Source organism: Bombina bombina, chromosome 5, assembly GCF_027579735.1.
Source record: "Bombina bombina isolate aBomBom1 chromosome 5, aBomBom1.pri, whole genome shotgun sequence".
Taxonomy (NCBI): Eukaryota; Metazoa; Chordata; class Amphibia; order Anura; family Bombinatoridae; genus Bombina; species Bombina bombina.
The window spans coordinates 985410528-985431800 of NC_069503.1; the positions used below are offsets into that span (position 1 = coordinate 985410528).

Below are 21273 nucleotides of genomic sequence, written 5' to 3' on the forward strand. Positions count from 1 at the left end.
TGAAGGAATTCTCCTTCTTTGGTACAATGAATAGATTTGAGTAAAACCCCAGCCCCTGTTCCAGAACTGGAACTGGCATAATTACTCCAGCCAACTCTAGATCTGAAATACATTTCAGAAATGCTTGAGCCTTCACTGGATTTATTGGGACACGGGAAAGAAAAAATCTTCTTGCAGGAGGCCTTATCTTGAAGCCTATTCTGTACCCTTGTGAAACAATGTTCTGAATCCAAAGATTGTGAATCGAATTGATCCAAATTTCTTTGAAAAATCGTAATCTGCCCCCTACCAGCTGGGCTGGAATGAGGGCCGCACCTTCATGTGGACTTGGGAGCTGGCTTTGGCTTTCTAAAAGGCTTGGATTTATTCCAGACTGGAGATGGTTTCCAAACTGATACCGCTCCTGTAGGGGAAGGATCAGGCTTTTGTTCCTTATTGTGACGAAAGGAACGAAAACGATTAGCAGACCTAAATTTACCTTTAGATTTTTTATCCTGTGGTAAAAAAAGTTCCTTTCCCCCCAGTAACAGTTGAAATAATAGAATCCAACTGTGAACCAAACAATTTATTACCCTGGAAAGAAAGGGAAAGCAAAGTTGACTTAGAAGACATATCAGCATTCCAAGTTTTAAGCCATAAAGTTCTTCTAGCTAAAATAGCTAAAGACATATACCTGACATCAACCCTAATGATATCAAAGATGGCATCACAAATAAAATTATTAGCATGTTGAAGAAGATTAACAATGCTATGAGTATTATGATCTGTTACTTGTTGTGCTAAAGCTTCCAACCAGAAAGTTGAAGCTGCAGCAACATCCGCAAAAGATATAGCAGGTCTAAGAAGATTACCTGAACATAAGTAAGCTTTTCTTAGAAAGGATTCAATTTTCCTATCTAAAGGATCCTTAAAGGAAGTACTATCTGCCGTAGGAATAGTAGTACGTTTAGCAAGAGTAGAGAGAGCCCCATCAACCTTAGGGATTTTGTCCCAAAACTCTAATCTGTCAGATGGCACAGGAAATAATTGCTTAAACCGTTTAGAAGGAGTAAATGAATTACCCAAATTATTCCATTCCCTGGAAATTACTTCAGAAATAGCATCAGGGACGGGAAAAACCTCTGGAATAACTACAGGAGGTTTAAAAACCGTATTCAAACGTTTAGATTTAGTATCAAGAGGACCAGATTCCTCTATTTCTAATGCAATTAAGACTTATTTAAGCAAAGAACGAATAAATTCAATTTTAAATAAATATGAAGATTTATCAGTATCAACCTCTGAAACAGAATCCTCTGAACCAGAAGAATCATCAGAAACAGAATGATGATGTTCATTTAAAAATTCATCTGAAAAATGAGAAGTTTTAAAAGACCTTTTACGTTTACTAGAAGGAGGAATAATAGACATAGCCTTCTTAATAGATTTAGATACAAAATCTCTTATGTTAACAGGAACACCCTGAATATTAGATGTTGATTGAACAGCAACAGGTAATGGAACATTACTAAAGGAAATATTATCTGCATTAACAAGTTTGTCATGACATTCATTACAAACAACAGCCGGAGGAACAGTTACCACAAGTTTACAACAAATACACTTAACTTTGGTAGATCCAGCATCAGGCAGCAATTTTCCAGAAGTATCTTCTGATTCAGGGTCAATCTGAGACATCTTGCAATATGTAATAGAAAAAACAACATATAAAGCAAAATTGATCAAATTCCTTAAAAGACAGTTTCAGGAATGGGAAAAAATGCCAATGAACAAGCTTCTAGCAACCAGAAGCAAATAAACAATGAGACTTAAATAATGTGGAGACAATAATGACGACCCATATTTTTTAGCGCCCCAAAAGACGCCCACATCATTTGGCGCCTAAATGCTTTAAGCGACGAAAATGACGCCACATCCGGTGACGCCGACATTTTTGGTGCAAAAACGTCAAAAAATGACGCAACTTCCGGCGACAAGTATGACGCCGGAAATGACAAAGAAAATTTTTGCGCCAAAAAAGTCCGCGCCAAGAATGACGCAATAAAATGAAGCATTTTCAGCCCCCGTGAGCCTAACAGCCCACAGGAAAAAAAGTCAAATTTTAAGGTAAGAAAAATTGATTATTCAAATGCATTATCCCAAATAATGAAACTGACTGTCTGAAATAAGGAATGTTGAACATCCTGAATCAAGGCAAATAAATGTTTAAACACATATATTTAGAACTTTATATAAAAGTGCCCAACCAAAGCTTAGAGTGTCACAAAAATAAGACTTACTTACCCCAGGACACTCATCTACATGTAGTAGAAAGCCAAACCAGTACTGAAACGAGAATCAGTAGAGGTAATGGTATATATAAGAGTATATCGTCGATCTGAAAAGGGAGGTAAGAGATGAATCTCTACGACCGATAACAGAGAACCTATGAAATAGACCCCGTAGAAGGAGATCATTGAATTCAAAATAGGCAATACTCTCTTCACATCCCTCTGACATTCACTGCACACTGAGAGGAAAACCGGGCTCCAGCCTGCTGTGAAGCGCATATCAACAAAGAATCTAGCACAAACTTACTTCACCACCTCCATGGGAGGCAAAGTTTGTAAAACTGATTTGTGGGTGTGGTGAGGGGTGTATTTATAGGCATTTTGAGGTTTGGGAAACTTTGCCCCTCCTGGTAGAAATGTATATCCCACACGTCACTAGCTCATGGACTCTTGCTAATTACATGAAAGAAATGTGTTCTGACATTTTGGATAATGCATAAAATTACAGAGCCCTCAAACAAGATTTTCATCAAAGAGTTAAATAGATTCTAGACAGGGGTTTTAATGAAAGATTAATAACCAAAGCTGAATATCTTTTTATGTGTAACATGACTCCCAGGGTAGCAACCTTTTACAGCCTCCCGAAAATTCACAAAAACATGAAAGACCCCCCGGGAGATCCATAGTCTCTGGGAATGGGTGTCTCACAGAAAATGCTAGCTTATTTATTGACAAAAAAACTAAGGAATATATACCCTTACATCATATGTACAAGACACAAAAGATGTCCTAAAATGCCTAACGGGCATTACAGTAAAGCAAAATACCTCACACACTCTAGGTAGGGAAGCTGTATCATATTTTCAAAAATCAGTCAATCCAAAAGGGGATGCAGAGGATGAATTTATTATTGACTTGTTAGACTTTGTATTAAGACATAATTACTTCTTGTTTAATAAACATATCTATCTGCAAAAAAAGGGGACAGCAATGGGCACATGCAGTGCCCCGACATATGCTAACCTCTTCTTGGGGTGGATTGAAAGTAAAAGTATACTAAATCAAGAAATTAATCCATATATGAAATATATGGAACTATACATTCGGTACATAGATGATGTACTAATTCTGTGGACAGGTACAAAATTGGATTTGATAAATTTCATACAATGGTTGAATAACAATCCATATGATATGAGATACACTTCTACGATAGATGATACACGTATTTCATTTCTGGATTTGGAAATCAGGAAAGAGACAGATGGATCTTTGAATACTAAGCTATATAGAAAAGAAACATCTACTAATAGTCTCCTACAGTGGAATAGCTTTCACCCAAAAAGCCAAAAAATGGAGATACCCTACGGACAATATCTATGGGCAAGATGCAATTGCAGCACAGAAACTGATTTTGAATCTGAAGCAAAGGAACTAAGGCGAAGATTTAAAGAAAGGGGCTACCCAGGTAGATGCCTGAAAAATGCATACCAAAGAGCCAGGGCTCTAGACAGATCATCATTATTGAAAAATGAACAGGCAAATACAAGTACACCAAAATGTGAACCACAGACCATGAGAATAATAGGCACTTTTGATGAGAAAAATATCACCATTAGAAATATATTTCAGAGACACTGGCATGTACTTCAGGAGGATGAAGACCTTGCAGAAGTAATTACTGAAAAACAAGTGATAACACACAGGAGATCTAAAAATTTCAAAGATATTCTAATGAATAGTCACTATTCACATGAACAACCAAGAACGTGGTTACAAGAAATTGGAGGGTTCCATAAATGTGGCAGGTCAGGCGTGCAAAAATATGGCCCAACTAAAATCTTCACACACCCAAAAACGGGTAAAAAATATGAAATTTCAGCTTTTTTAAACTAGATCACTACGAGTGATCTATTTCGCTATGTGCAAATGCCCCCGGATCTACGTGGGTGAAACCTCCAGAGTGCTGCGTACTAGAGCATATAGGTGACATTAAATGGAATCACAATGTACCAGTGGTACAACATATGAATACCGTACACCAAGGACATAAATATGATTTTTTTTTTCTTTGCAATTGAGCAATTGAAATTGAAAGGAAGAAAGGGTGATATTACAAAATATTCCTGCAAAAGGAATGCAGATGGATGCACGAGCTACAATCTACTGCACCAAAAGGCCTCAATGAGGCCATTTCTTATAAATGTTTCCTATAGAGAAAATATTATTTATCTGTAGGACTGGGGTGATCCCTTATAATAAATAATAATATAATATGATCATCATGATTTTATAAACTGACAAGTTGAGGGGCGAGTTGTATACATGAAAATATTTTGTGTATCGTGAAAATAATGGGGTAAGAACTACATAGATGTGGGAAAATAGTGGGGACTTTAGATGGGTAATAAACAATATCCCTGTATATAAAAATGAGAACATATATCATACACACACATAAAAAACTCTCTTAATTTTTTAATTAAGATAATAGAAACAGATTTTCCCTGCTTCATAATAAAAGACTATGCCCCTTTATTAAATATTTAGGAATGGATTGATAAAACAACTACGGTATGCCTAAAACATTTGGAATTATAAGATCATCCACTCAGTTTATAATATACAAAATATATTTTAAAAAGAGACTAACAATTTTAGTGCACAATTGATATCTTGTAATATGGATCATTGAGTCACAAAATAATCGCCTACTCAAAGTGACAATTAATTTGTATCAAAACTATGATCATCCGTTAAGGTCCGGTTTCATATTAAGCTGTATGACAAAGAATAATGATTAAGATTTAAGTACTAGTTCCATACATGATTACCATAATCTAATACTCTTAACTTCAAAAATAAATTGCCTAAGCGGTACTACACTTCCGCAAACAAGTCCAGGTCACTATGACAATGAATGAGTATAAGAAGCGGGATCACACGCTAGGCTGGCCCTATGCCCTGATGAAGTCACGTTTGAGTGACGGAAACATGTCGGTGGGCGTGGCCTAAGAGGATACGTGTGTGGTCTTACACATCATGGAAACAAGCGTTTTGATTGATACCGCAATAGATACACAATAACAATATCAGCATTAAATGTAATTTATTGTAAGGTTTGAGCACTTTGATAGCGCAATAGAAATGGCACAATATGCGATATGCAAGTAATAGCTGACAGAATACATTTTTACTGAATAGAGATATACAGAAGCAGCATATTACTTCATGGTTTAAATGCTTGTGACCTATGTCCTTACCATACACCTGCTAATAAGTAGTCATAACAATATTGAATACAACACCATGGGCGCGATCCGATATAGATCGCAGTTTGCGGCGCAAGCGAGGGAACCGGCGTCGCCCGCAGTTTCAGCTCGCAACTCGAGCTATCCTATATAAGTCGCCGTCAGATGCTAACGTGCCGTAAGTCTGACAAACCAGCGATGTCCAGAAATCTGCGCAAGTACAAATTTCTGGCGTCGCCAGTGACTTGCGGCACGTTAGAAACTGCCGGCGCCTATAAAACCTGACTAAAGTCTAAAACACCCGCACTGTCTAACACGCCTCCCTAACATAGCCTGACAAGTCTAACACGCCTCCCTAACAAAGCCCGACACGTCTAACCCTCTATCCACTATCCCCCCTCACTATCCTAACAATAAAAAAGCAATTAACCCCTAAACCGCCGCTCCCGTACCCCGCCGCAACCTAATAAAGTTATTAACCCCTAAACCGCCGCTCCCGTACCCCGCCGCCAGCTATATTATATCTATAACCCCCTAAAGTGAGCCCCAAACACCGCCGCCATCTATATTAAAATTATTAACCCCTAATGTAAGCCCCTTACACCGCCGCCATCTCTATTAAAATGATTAACCCCTAATTTAATCTACCTACCCCGCCGCCAGCTATATTATCTATATTAACCCTAAGTATATTATAGTTAATATAGGTATTACATTATATATATTAACTATATTAACCCTAATTATATTAGGGTTAATATAGTTAATATAGTTACTATAGTATTTATATTAACTATATTAACTCTATCTAACCCTAACACCCCTAACTAAATTTATATTAAATTAATCTAATTAATTTATAAACTAAAATGTTCCTATTTAAATCTAAATACTTACCTATAAAATAAACCCTAAGATAGCTACAATATAATTAATAATTACATTGTAGCTATGTTAGGGTTAATATTTATTTTACAGGTAAATTGTTAATTATTTTAACTAGGTATAATAGCTATTAAATAGTTATTAACTATTTAATATCTACCTAGTTAAAATAATTACCCAATTACCTGTAAAATAAATCCTAACCTAAGTTACAAATACACCTACACTATCAATAAATTAAATAAACTACAAACATCTATCTAAAAATACAATTAAATTAACTAAACTAAATTACAAAAACAAACACTAAATTACAAAAAATAAAAAAAGATTACAAGATTTTTAAGCTAATTACACCTATTCTAAGCCCCCTAATAAAATAATAAACCCCCAAAATAAAAAAAATTCCCTGCCCTATTCTAAATTAAACAAATTTCAAAGCTCTTTACCTTACCAGCCCTTAAAAGGGCCTTTTGTGATAACAGCCAATAGAATGCAAGCTCAATCTGATTGGCTGATTGGATCAGCCAATCGGATTGAACTTGAATCTGATTGGCTGATTCAATCAGCCAATCAGATTTTTCTAACTTAATTCCGATTGGCTGATAGAATCCTATCAGCCAATCGGAATTCGGCGGACGCCATCTTGGATGACGTCATTTAAAGGTACCTCATTCGTAGTTCAGTAGTCGGCCGGGATGGATGCTCCGCGGCGGCGGAGCGAAGAAAGAAGATTGAAGATGCCGCCGGAAGAATGAAGACTTTGCTGCCGCTTGGAGGAAGACGTCGCCGGAGGAAGAATTCTTCTTTGCCGCTTGGAGGAAGACATCGCCGGAGGAAGAATTCTTCTTTGCCGCTTGGAGGAAGACATCGCCCGGATCGGATCAGGAGTTCGGCCCGGTGTGGTGAAGACAAGGTAGGGAGATCTTCAGGGGGGTAGTGTTAGGCTTTTTTAAGGGGGGTTTGGGTGGTTTTAGAATAGGGGTATGTGGGTGGTGGGTTGTAATGGGGGGGGGGGGTATTGTATTTGTATGCAAAAGAGCTGAATTCTTTGGGGCATGCCCCACAAAAGGCCCTTTTAAGGGCTGGTAAGGTAAAGAGCTTTGAAATTTGTTTAATTTAGAATAGGGCAGGGAATTTTTTTTATTTTGGGGGTTTATTATTTTATTAGGGGGCTTAGAATAGGTGTAATTAGCTTAAAAATCTTGTAATCTTTTTTTATTTTTTTGTAATTTAGTTTAGTTAATTTAATTGTATTTTTAGATAGATGTTTGTAGTTTAATTAATTTATTGATAGTGTAGGTGTATTTGTAACTTAGGTTAGGATTTATTTTACAGGTAATTGGGTAATTATTTTAACTAGGTAGATATTAAATAGTTAATAACTATTTAATAGCTATTATACCTAGTTAAAATAATTAACAATTTACCTGTAAAATAAATATTAACCCTAACATAGCTACAATGTAATTATTAATTATATTGTAGCTATCTTAGGGTTTATTTTATAGGTAAGTATTTAGATTTAAATAGGAATATTTTAGTTTATAAATGAATTAGATTAATTTAATATAAATTTAGTTAGGGGTGTTAGGGTTAGATAGAGTTAATATAGTTAATATAAATACTATAGTAACTATATTAACTATATTAACCCTAATATAATTAGGGTTAATATAGTTAATATATATAATGTAATACCTATATTAACTATAATATACTTAGGGTTAATATAGATAATATAGCTGGCGGTGGGGTAGGTAGATTAAATAAGGGGTTAATCATTTTAATAGAGATGGCGGCGGTGTAAGTGGCTTACATTAGGGGTTAATAATATTAATATAGCTGGCGGCAGTATAGGGGGATTAGATTAGGGGTTAATAATTTTTATATAGGTGGCGGCGGTGTAAGGGGTCAGATTAGGGGATAGATAAGGTAGATGACAGCGGTGTAAGGGGTTCTAATTAGGGGATAGATAAGGTAGATGGCGGCGGTTTTAGGGGCTCACAGTAGGGGGTTAGTTTATGTAGATGGCGGCGGGGTCCGGGAGCGGCGGTTTAGGGGTTAATAACTTTATTAGGGATTTAAGGGGGGGGGGGGATCGCGGTTGACAGGTAGATAGACATTGCGCATGCGTTAGGTGTTAGGTTTATTTTAGAAGATCGCGGTTGACAGGGAGATAGACATTGCGCATGCGTTAGGTGTTAGGTTTATTTTAGCAGCCAGTTTAGGGAGTTACGGGGCTCCAATAGTCAGCGTAAGGCTTCTTACGGCTGCTTTTTGTGGCGAGGTGAAAATGGAGTAAGTTTTCTCCATTTTCGCCACGTAAGTCCTTACGCTGCATATTGGATACCAAACTGCGCTGGTTTGGTATACCTGCCTATGGCCCAAAAAACTACGGGCGACGGCAGAAATATACGCGCGTAACTTCTAGGTTACGCCGTATATAGGATACCAAACCCGCGCAAATATTGGCGTCGCCGGCTTTTGCGGGCGACGATTTTTTATCGGATCGACCCCCATATATAAGGTTATTTGTAACAACATATAGGAGGAATCAACACCTCACCCTCATGATTGACCTGATTGGTGGTATGCAACATATGTATATATGAAAATATATGTATGACTTGTTAGCAATTTACACTTGTTGTGCAGTGCTGTGTGTAACATAGTAGATGAGGTTGAAAAAAGATCGAAGTCCATCGAGTTCAACCTATACAAATCTAAAATATATGCAAAAAGCTCCAGTTAAGTTTAAATAATCCTACTAAAAGGTGACCCATGTAATACTAGCAATCATATCCATGAATTTTGTTTATAGACAGAAATGTATCCAAATAATTTTTAAATGTATTTAGGGTATTAGCATTCACTACCTCCTTTGGTAATGAGTTCCACAATTTTATTGCTCTTACAGTGAAAAAACGTTTCCGTTGCAGGAGATTAAATCTCCTTTCCTCCAACCTTAAATTGTGACCTCTGGTCACAAAAATTTTCTTGGAATAAACTGCGCTTCTGCCATTTCTGTATATGGGCCTTGAATATATTTATATAAGGTAATCATGTCACCTCTTATGCACCTTTTTTCTAAAGATAACAGACCCAGTTTGGCTAGCCTCTCCTCATAGGTTAAATTTTCCAATCCCCTTATTAGCTTTGTGGCCCTTCTCTGAACTTTTTCTAGTTCTGGAATATCTTTTTTTTGCGATCGGCCCACAGAACTGCACTCCATACTCAAGGTGAGGTCTTACCAGGGCTTTATTTAGTGACAGAATTATGCTTTCCTCCCTTGAGTCAATGCCTCTTTTAATACATGCTAGTATCTTATTAGCCTTTGAAGCTGCTGCCCTGCATTGTGCACCCATCTTCAGCTTGTTATCTATTACTACTCCCAAATCCCTTTACTCCTGTGTTTGGCTAAGTCTTGTCCCATTTAAATAATACGTTGCCTGCTTATTTTTACTTCCAAAATGTTGAACCTTGCATTTTCCTGTATTAAATCTCATTTTCCATTTACCTGCCCATACTTCTAATTTTTGCAGGTCCCTTTGCAACGAAAGTTCATCCTGCTCTGACCTAATGACCTTACTTAACTTAGTATCATCTGCAAAAATAGAGATGTCTCTATTTAATCCTAGCTCCAAGTCATTTATAAAAATATTAAATAGAATAGGGCCCAGCACTGATCCCTGGGGTACTCCACTGATTACCTTTGTCCAATCTGAGTTTGATCCATTTACTACTACTCGCTGCTCCCTATCTTTAATCCAGTTATTTATCCACAAACTAACATTTTCAGCTATTCCCGGTCCCTTCATTTTGTGCATTAATCTCTCATGTGGCACTGTATCAAACGCCTTTGCAAAATCTAAGTATATCACATCAACTGATTCCCCTTTATCTATATTTTTACTTACTTCCTCATAGAATCTAATTAGATTAGTTTGACATGATCTATTTCTCATAAAACCATGCTGATTAGAACTCATAATCTTGTTTACACGAATATGCTCATCAATATAATCTCTTATAATCCCTTCAAATATCTTCCCCACTATTGATGTCAGACTAACTGGTCTATAGCTTCCTGGATCATCCCTACTTCCCTTTTTGAAGAGTGGCACCACATCAGCTTTACGCCAATCCTTGGGTACCATGCCTGAGGATAATGAGTCTTGAAAAATTAAGAGTAGAGGTTTGTCTATAACAGTGCTAAGTTCCCTCAACACCCTTGGGTGTATCTGAGTTTGTTTGAAACTATTATCTAGGGAACGAGTTAGAAATCGGCTGACTTTGTTCATCAAAGCAGTACGCAAGTAGGAGGTCGCCTTTGAGCGCATAGTATGCCTGCATTCTGATATGGATATGAATAAGGTTGAACAAGTTTCTGAATGATACTGTGAGATACAGGTAACCGGTACACGTATTCCGTATACCAATCACATATAGCTATATAGCTGATAACTCACACTACCTCCAGGCTCACATGGTCCTCATGTTTTTAATTTAAGACACTGCTGATGGAATATTGATTTATAAGGAGTTTGGAAGTGCACATACCCAACTCTAAGATTCCAGATTGGTGTCTGAATCACTGTCTTGTCTATTTGCATATATGTTAAATAAAGTATAAAGTTTTAACCCCATATATATTTCGCTCCATTCTGCTTTCCATCCATCTGGGGCTCAATGCATGGAAGTGATTGGTCTGATTGTGGCATCCATGGACATCGTTCCTGTTGCTCGGTTCCATCTACGACCGCTGCAACTTTGTATGCTGTGGCAATGGAACGGAGACCATTCGGATTTAACACAGAAGATAAATATGGAAATTCTAACAAGAGACTCTCTTGTGGTGGGTGTCACAGTAACATCTGTCTCTAAGCACTTGATTCCTGAGACCTTCCTGGGAAATTGTGACTACTGACGCCAGCCTGTAAGGCTGGGGAGCTGTTTGGGGTCCTTTAAAGGCTCAGAGCTTGTGGTCTCGGGAAGAGTCCTCTCTTCCCATAAACATGTTGGAGTTGAGCGCAATCTTCAATGCCCTATCAGCGTGGCCTCAACTGTCTTTGGTCCGGTTTATCATATTCCAGTCAGACAACATCACCTCAGTGTCTTACATCAACCACCAGGGAGGGACTCGGCGTTCCTTAGCTATTAAGGAGGTGACTCGCATTTTGTAGTGGGCGGAAGCCCACGATTGTCTCCTATCTGCCATCCACATTCCAGGAGTAGACAACTGGGAGGCGGATTTTCTGAGCAGACAGTCTTTTCTTCCCGGGGAGTGGACTCTCCATCCGGAAGTGTTCTCTCAGATAACCCTCCAGTGGGGGGTTCCAAAGTTGGATCTGATGGTGTCCCGCCAAAACGCCAAGGTTCCAAAGTACGGCTCAAGGTCAAGAGATCCTCAGGCCGTTCTGATAGATGCTCTAACGGCTCCTAGGAGGTTTTCTCTGTCATATCTGATTCCTCGTATCAAGCAGGAGAGAGCATCAGTGATCCTAATAGCTCCTGCATGGCCTCGCAGGATCTGGTTTGCGGATCTAGTAGGGATGTCATCTCTCTACCTCCTTGGAGGTTACCTCAGAGGAAGGACCTTCTACTTCTGGGTCCTTTCCTCCATCCAAACCTAGATTATCTGAAGCTGACTGCTTGGAGATTGAATGCCTAATTCTGTCTAGACATGGTTTTTCTGAAGCAGTCATTGAAACTATGCTTCTGGCTCGAAAACCTGTTAGTCGCAAGATTTACTTTATTGGTGCAAATCTAAGGGGTTTTCCTGGAGCTGAGTGAGGATTGCCCGGATTTTGTCTTTTCTTCAGGATGGCCTGGAGAAGGTTTTATCGGTCAGTACCCTAAAGGGTCAGATTTCTGCATTATCTATCCTTTTGCACAAACGTATGGCAGACGTACCAGATGTTCAAGCCTTAGTACAGGCCCTGGTTAGAATCAGGACTGTGTTTAAGCCTATTGCTCCTCCATGGAGCCTTAATTCAGTTCTTAAAGTTTTGCAGCAGGCTCTGTTTGAGCCAATGCATGTTGTTGATATAAAATGTCTCCTCTTCTTGGGCTTTAAAAAATGAAGCTTCTGTGGAAGAGATTTGCAAGGCGGCAACATGGTTCTCTCTGCATACTTTTTCCAAATTCTAAAAATTTGATACTTTTGCCTCGGCCGAGGCTTCTTTTGGGAGAAAAGTTCTTCAAGCAGTGGTGCCTTCTGTTTAGGTCCTCTTGCCTTTTTCTCCCTCCCTGTTCATTCTGTATCCTTTAGCTAGGGTATTGGTTCCCACAAGTATTTGGAATGACGTTGTGGACTCTCCATGTCATCGAAAAGAAAACAAAATGTATGCTTCCCTTATACATTTCTTTCTTTCCGGGCATGGAGAGTCCATGACCCCACCCTCTTTTTAATTATAATTTGGCAGTTTTTTTGAGTAAACCTCACGCTCCTTTTCACTCTTGTGTTTCTTCTTTTTCCATTTTCCTTTGGCTGAATGACTGGGGATTATGGGTAAGGGAAGTTACACTTAACAACTTTGCTGGGGTGCTCTTTGCCTCCTCCTGCTGGCCAGGAGTTGAAAATGCCACTAGTAATTGGAATGACATTGTGGACTCCTCCATGTTTTCTTTTTTAGATAGCCAGCAAAGAAAATAACTTTTAATTTTCTTAAATTTAAACATTTTAAAACAAAATTTACATTGACTGCAAAATTCTTACCATTCCTGTTAATATAAATAAGTGAATGTGTAATGTTAACAATGTATTCACAGGGACAGCAGTATGTGTCAGTTCTATTGCCTCTACCTGTAGAAGAAAAGAACTTTGTTACTTACGTTGGATGTGCTTTTGCTCTAAAGGTAATTTTATTTTCCTCTTTAAAAGATATCTTAATACTTTTCATTTTATTGTAAAATGCAGTTGATTCTAACTATACATGAGAAAACATAATTTATGTAAGAACTTACGTGATACATCAATTTATTTCATATTGGCAAGAGTCCATGAGCTAGTATGGGATATACAATCCTACCAGGAGGGGCAAAGTTTCCCAAAACATCAAAATGCCTATAAATACACCCCTCACCACACCCACAAGTTTCAGTTTAACGAATAGCCAAGTAGTGGGGTGATAAAGAAAGGAATAAAAAGCATCAACAAAGGAACTTGAAATATAATTGTACTTTATACAAAAAACATAACCACCATAAAAAGGGTGGGTCTCATGGACTCTTGCCAATATGAAAGAAATTAATTTATCAAGTAAGTTCTTACATAAATTGTTTTCTTTCATGTAATTGACAAGAGTTCATGAGCTAGTGACGTATGGGATAGTAATACCCAAGATGTGGTAGTCCACAGAAGAGTCACTAGAGAGGGACGGATAAAAATAAAAACAGCCATTTTTCGCTGAAAAAAATAAATCCACATCCAAAAAAAATAAGTTTTTCTCATAATTGAAAATAAAAAACTTAAAACATAAGCAGAGGAATCAAACTGAAACAGCTGCCTGAAGAACTTTTCTACCAAAAACTGCTTCCGAAGAGGCAAATACATCAAAACGGTAGAATTTAGTAAATGTATGCAAAGAAGACCAAGTTGCTACTTTGCAAATCTGATCAACTGAAGCTTCATTCTTAAAGCCCACAAAGTGGAAAATGATCTAGTAGAATGAGCTGTGATTCTCTGAGGTGGAGCCTGACCCGACTCCAAATAAGCCTGATGAATCAAAAGCTTTAACCAAGATGCCAAGGAAATGGCAGAAGCTTTCTGACCTTTTCTAGAACCAGAGAAGACAACAAATAGACTAGAAGTCTTCCTGAAATCTTTAGTAGCTTCAACATAATATTTCAAAGCTCTTACAACATCCAGAGAATGTAAAAATCTCTCCAAATAATTTTTAGGATTAGGACACAAAGAGGGAACAACAATTTCCCTATTAATGTTGTTAGAATTCACAACTTTAGGTAAAAATTTAAATGAAGTCCGCAAAACTGCTTTATCCTGATGGAACATCAGAAAAGGAGACTCACAAGAAAGAGCAGATAATTTGGAAACTCTTCTAGGAGAAGAGATAGCCAAAATGAACAACACTTTCCAAGAAAGTAGTTTAATATCCAAAGAATGCATAGGCGCAAATGGAGGAGCCTGTAAAGCCTTCAAAACCAAATTAAGACTCCAAGGAGGAGAGATTGATTCAATGACAGGCTTGATACGGACCAAAGCCTGTACAAAACAGTTAATATCATGAAGCTTAGCAATCTTTCTGTGAAATAAAATGGAATGAACAGAGATTAGTCCCTTCAAAGAACTTGCATACAAACCTTTATCCAAACCATCCTGAAGAAACTGTAAAATTCTAGGAATTCTAAAAGAATGCCAAGAGAATTTATGAGAAGAACACCATGAAATATAAGTCTTCCAAACTCGATAATAAATCTTCCTAGAAACAGATGTATGAGCCTGTAACATAGTATCAATCACTGAGTCAGAGAAACCTCTATGACTAATTACTAAGCGTTCAATTTCCATACCTTCAAATTTAGCGATTTTAGATCTTGATGGAAAAACGGTCCTTGAGACAGAAGGTCTGGTCTTAAAGGAAGTGGCCAAGGTTGGCAACTGGACATCCAGACACGATCTGCATACCAGAACCTGTGAGGCCATGCTGGTGCTACCAGATACACAAACAATTGTTCCATGATGATCTTGGAGATCACTCTTGGAAGAAGAACTAGAGGCGGAAAGATATAAGCAGGTTGGTAAAGCCAAGGAACTGCTAGCGCATCCACCAACTCCACCTGAGGATCCCTGGACCTGGACAAGTACTTGGGAAGTTTCTTGTTTAGATGGGAAGTCATCAGATCTATTTCTGGAAGACCCCAGATCTGAACAATCTGAAAAAACACATCTGGATGGAGAGACCACTTACCCGGATGTAAAGTCTGACGGCTGATATAATCCGCTTCCCAATTGTCTACACCTGGGATATGTACCGCAGAAATTAGACAAGAGCTGGATTTCGCCCAAGAAAGTATCCAAGATACTTCTTTCATAGCTAGAGGACTGTGAGTCCCACCCTGATGATTGACATATGCCACAGTTGTGATATTGTCTGTCTGAAAACAAATGAATGGTTCTCTCTTCAACAAAGGCCAAACCTGAAGAGCCCTGAAAATAGCACGTAGTTCTAAAATATTGATTGGTAACCTCGCCTCTTGAGATTTTCAAACCCCTTGTGCTGTCAGAGATCCCCAGACAGCTCCCCAACTTTAAAGACTTGCATCTGTTGTAATTACAGTCCAGGTTGGACGAAGAAAAGAGGCCCTTTGAACTATATGATGGTGATGTAACCACCAAGTCAGAGAGAGTCGAACATTGGGATTTAAGGATATTAATTGTGATATCCTTGTATAATCCCTGCTCCATTGATTCAGCACACAAAGCTGAAGAGGTCTCATATGAAAACGAGCAAAGGGGATCACGTCCGATGCTGCAGTCATGAGACCTAAAACTTCCATGCAAATAGCTACTGAAGGGAATGATTGAGACTGAAGGTTTTGACAAGCTGAAACCATTTTCATTTGTCTCTTGTCTGTTAGAGACAGTCATGGACACTGAATCTATCTGGACACCTAAAAAGGTGACCCTTGTCTGAGGAATCAAGGAACTTTTTGGTAAATTGATCCTCCAACCATGTCTTTGAAGAAACAACACTAGTTGATTTGTGTGAGATTCGGCTAAATGTAAAGACTGAGCTAGTACCAAGATATCGTCAAAATAAGGAAACACTGCAATACCCTGTTCTCTGATTACAGAGAGTAGTGCACTGAGAACCTTCAAGATTTTTTTGGAGCTGTCGCTAGGCCAAATGAAAGAGCAACACATTGGTAATGCTTGTCTAGAAAAGAGAATCTCAGAAATCGATAGTGGTCTGGATGAATTGGAATATGAAGGTATGCATACTGTAAGTCTATCGTGGCCATATAATGCCCTTGCTGAACAAAAGGCAGAATAGTCCTTATAGTCACCATTTTGAAAGTTGGCACTCTTACAAAACGATTCAAGATTTTCAGATCCAGAATGAATTTTCTTTCTTTGGGACAATGAATAGATTTGAAAAAAAACCCAGACCCTGTTCCTGAAACGGAACTGGTGTGATTACCCCTGAAAGCTCTAGATCTGAAGCACACTTCAGAAAAGCCTGAGCCTTCACTGGATTCGCTGGAACATGTGAGAGAAAAAATCATCTCACAGGAGGTCTTACTCTGAATCCTATTCAATACCCTTGAGAGACAATACTCTGAACCCACTGATTTTGGACAGAATCTGCCCAAATGTTTTTGAAAATTTTTAATCTGCCCCCCACCAGCTGAACTGGAATGAGGGCCGCACCTTCATGCAGACTTGGGGGCTGGCTTTGGTTTCTTAAAAGGCTTGGATTTATTCCAACTTGAAGAAGGTTTCCAATTGGAACCAGATTTCTAAAATAACGAAAACGATTAGAAGCTTTAGATTTACCCTTAGATCTTTTATCCCGAGGCAAAAAAGCTCCCTTCCCCCAGTGACAGTTGAAATAATTGAATCCAACTGAGAACCAAATAAATTGATACATTGGAAAGAAAGAGATAGTAATCTAGACTTAGATACCATGTCAGCATTCCAATATTTGAGCCACAAAGCTCTTCTAGCTAAAATAGCTAAAGACATAGATTTAACATCAATTTTTATGATATCAAAAATAGCATCACAGATAAAATGATTAGCATGTTGATGCAAGCGAACAATGCTAGACAAATCAGAATTTGTTTCCTGTTGCGCTAAGCTTTCAAAACAAAAAGTTGATGCAGCTGCAACATCAGCCATAGATATAGAAGGCCTAAGAATATAGCCAGAAAATAAATAAGCTTAGATAGGATTCAAGTTTCCTATCTAAAGGATCCTTAAAAGAAATACTATCTGCCATAGGAATAGTAGTACATTTGGCAAGAGTAGGAATAGTCCTATCAACTTTGGGGATTTTTTCCCAAAACTCTAATCTAGCTGCTGGCAAAGGATACAACTTTTTAAACCTAGAAGAAGGAATAAAAGAAGTACCAGGCCTATTCCATTCCTTTGAAATCATATCAGAAATAGCATCAGGAACTGGAAAAACCTCTGGAGTAACCACAGGAGGTTTATAAACAGAATTTAACCGTTTACTAGTTTTAGTATCAAGAGGACTAGTTTCTTCAATATCCAAAGTAATCAACACCTCTTTTAACAAGGAACGAATATACTCCATCTTAAAGAGATAAGTAGATTTGTCAGTGTGAATATCTGAGGTAGGATCTTCTGAACCAGATAGATCCTCATCAGAGGAGCATAATTCATTATGTTGTCGGTCATTTGAAATTTCATCAACCTTATGAGAAGTTTTAAAAGACCTTTTACATTTATTAGAAGGCGGAATAGCAGACAAAGCCTTCTGATTCGCATCAGCAATAAAATCTGTTATATTCACAGGGATATCATGTACATTAGATGTTGAAGGAACAACAGGCATTGTACTAGTACTGATGGATACATTCTCTGCATGTAAAAGCTTATCATGACAACTGTTACATACTACAGCTGGAGATATAATCTCTGCTAACTTACAACAGATACACTTAGCTTTGGTAGAACTGTTATCAGGCAGCAGGGTTCCAACAGTGATTTCTGAGACAGGATCAGATTCAGACATCTTGCAAATGTTAGAGAAAAAAACAACATATAAAGCAAAATGATCAATTTCCTTATATGGCAGTTTCAGGAATGGGAAAAAATGCAAACAGTATAGCCCTTTGAGTGTAAAAAAGGCAAGAGGCATAAAGGAAGTGGGGTTTAAATACTTAAATTATTTGGCAGCAAGCATGACTCACAATGCAAAATGAAATTTTTTGGAGCTAACAACATCCGGAAATGAGGCAACTCGCGTCATGGCAGACGCAACCTTGTGCAAAGAAATGATGCAAAAAAAGACAGCGCCTCATTGTGCAAGTAGGTTTCGTATACGAGAATCACAGTGCAAGTGAAGACAAATAGAGATATACTCACAAGAGTATTGGCACCCTTATTGAAAGTGGTGCGAATAGGCAGGCTGACGTTTTGTAGCAGTCAGTACGCTGTGCCGGATGACATCCGAAATCCTGAGCGGACGGCTGTGGGCTCTCCTTTATAGATCGAGTCCAAATCCTCTGTGGCTGTGCTGTGGGAAGAGACAGCGTGCAGCTGCTCTCTGTGTGTAATCAACACTGCAAGCTGGTAATGAGCAAACAGTCCTCGGCAGAGCTACACTCGATATAAAACTCTGCTAATAATGGAAAAAGCTTGGCAAGCAACGATAAAAAAGCCAAATATGCAAGGCTTAGTATAAAAAAGTAAAAACACTTTATTTGTGGTGAGCTTTTACGCGTTTCTCGGCCACAAGCTCCTGGCCGTTTCATCAGAACAGGTGTATAACACAAATAGTACAAAAGCACATTTAAAAAGCCTGCCAAGACAATTGATTGGTCAACATCAGACCAATCACAGACAAGATAATCAGAGAAAACAATTGTACAAACAATGATAGTACAAGCAACATACAGAATACAATCTGTATCTAAAATCTGTGTAATCGTCACAAATTGTATTTGGCCCTAAGTTACAATGTATTTATCCTGAGAAACAGATTTTGAAAACACCTTGAAAGAACACACAGTACTTAGTAAAAATAAAATGTAGAATGAATCCTATCTTCTATTATGCTAGTAAAACCAAGTTGTGTCCTTGTGTACTTTCCATTGAGTGTGTGCTATAAACAAATCTATGTACGCCTCAACAAAGAGGCATATATATATATATATATATACATGCCTCGAAGAGAGGCTATTTTAGTCTATCTCATAAAATGTTGATCGATATGGAGGGGGACATTTTTTCTTTCTAAAATGCATCAGGGGAACAGATATGCATTAGCTCATTGAACCGTATTTGATATTTAGGTACCTAAAATATATGTGATGTTATGAAATATGTTCTAAGTGCAATATGTTGCAGTGCTATATGTGTATGTATATGAAATTGTATATTGTATATTGTAACCTTGAGTAGAAATCATGAATTTGGATTTTGGAAGTGTAAGTGGTTTGCATTGTAATGTAACTAGGTATGAGATTCACTTTCATATGTATTAGTCCCGAGTGATAATGGACATGATCATAGGTATGAAAGAAAAATACGGATACAGTCTAACTAAAGGCAGCTAAATCTAGATTTGAGTTCAAGCCCAGTGGGTGTAAAGTTTTCAATTTATGGATCCAAAAAGTTTCACGGATCCTTAACTGGATAATTCTATTATAATCTGTCGAAGGTGAAATATAATCAATGGGGTAAAATTTAAAGATATCAGGATTTCCCTTATGTTTGTTTAAACAGTGTTCCGGAATGCTATGTTTGATCTTTTTTTTAACACAATTTTTACAATTACGCCAGTGCTCACCCCAGCGCACCTTGGCCTTCCTAGAGGTACGACCTACATACTGTATTCCACAGCAACACTCTAAAACATATACTACATAGGTAGAGTTGCAATTCATGAATCTATTGATGTTAAAAACTTCTCCACTTACATAGGACTGGAAAGTCTTTCTCCCAGAGGTTATAACTTAACATGTATTGCACTTCTTTTGTCCGCATTTGTATACCCCTAATCTTTCAAAAAAAGAGGAAAAGGGAGAGATTTTTTGCTGCTTAGTCGTAGATTGTAAATTAGATGAAATGTGTTTGACCTTTTTGCTAGGTGCCAATTTGCTTCTGAGTGTTGGTGCTCTAGTATATACAATTTTTGGATGTTCCCCCAAAAGGGTCTTTAAAACAGGGTCTCTCCTAATTATATGCCAATGCTTGTTAATGGCCTTCTGTATCTGCATGTAGTTGGAATTATATTGTGTTATGAACAATGGTTCTAAAGAATAATTTTCATCTTTGTTTGTAGTTTGTTTATCTTTGCTTAACAATTTCTCCCTGTCTAAATCTCTAACTTTGCTCAAACAGTTATCTAAAAGATCAGAAGGATAGCCTTTTTCAGTGAATCTTTCATATATTATGTGACTTTGTTCCTCAAAAGAATTGGAATCTGAACAGTTACGTTTAATCCTTTCAAACTGACTGTACGGAATATTGGATAGCCATTTTTTGTGGTGGTTGCTTGTGTAATCTAAATAGCTATTACTATCAACTTTTTTGAAGAATGTTTTGGAACAAAGATTGCCGTCTGTGTCCCAACTTAGGGTCAAGTCTAAAAAATCTATCGTTTCTGAATTGATGTTAGCTGTGAAAGTTAGGCCCATATTATTGTTGTTCATGGATTCTGTAAATGTATGTGCTGATGTCTGGTCGCCCTTCCAGATGAAAATCAAATCGTCTATATAGCGGACTAATGCATATGAAAGTGAATCTCATACCTAGTTACATTACAATGCAAACCACTTACACTTCCAAAATCCAAATTCATGATTTCTACTCAAGGTTACAATATACAATATACAATTTCATATACATACACATATAGCACTGCAACATATTGCACTTAGAACATATTTCATAACATCACATATATTTTAGGTACCTAAATATCAAATACGGTTCAATGAGCTAATGCATATCTGTTCCCCTGATGCATTTTAGAAAGAAAAAATTTCCCCCTCCATATCGATCAACATTTTATGAGATAGACTAAAATAGCCTCTCTTCGAGGCATGTATATATATATATATATATATGCCTCTTTGTTGAGGCGTACATAGATTTGTTTATAGCACACACTCAATGGAAAGTACACAAGGACACAACTTGGTTTTAC

General features: G+C 37.7%; 1 protein-coding gene across 1 annotated transcript in view; it reads left to right on the forward strand.

Moving 5' to 3' along the window:
* TMEM67 (transmembrane protein 67) overlaps nucleotides 1–21273 on the forward strand; it is a 297637-nt gene that overhangs the window by 139226 nt on the left and 137138 nt on the right. Inside the window, 1 exon segment of the mRNA XM_053715910.1 lies at nucleotides 13181–13267. Coding sequence (XP_053571885.1) covers nucleotides 13181–13267 — 87 coding nt within the window.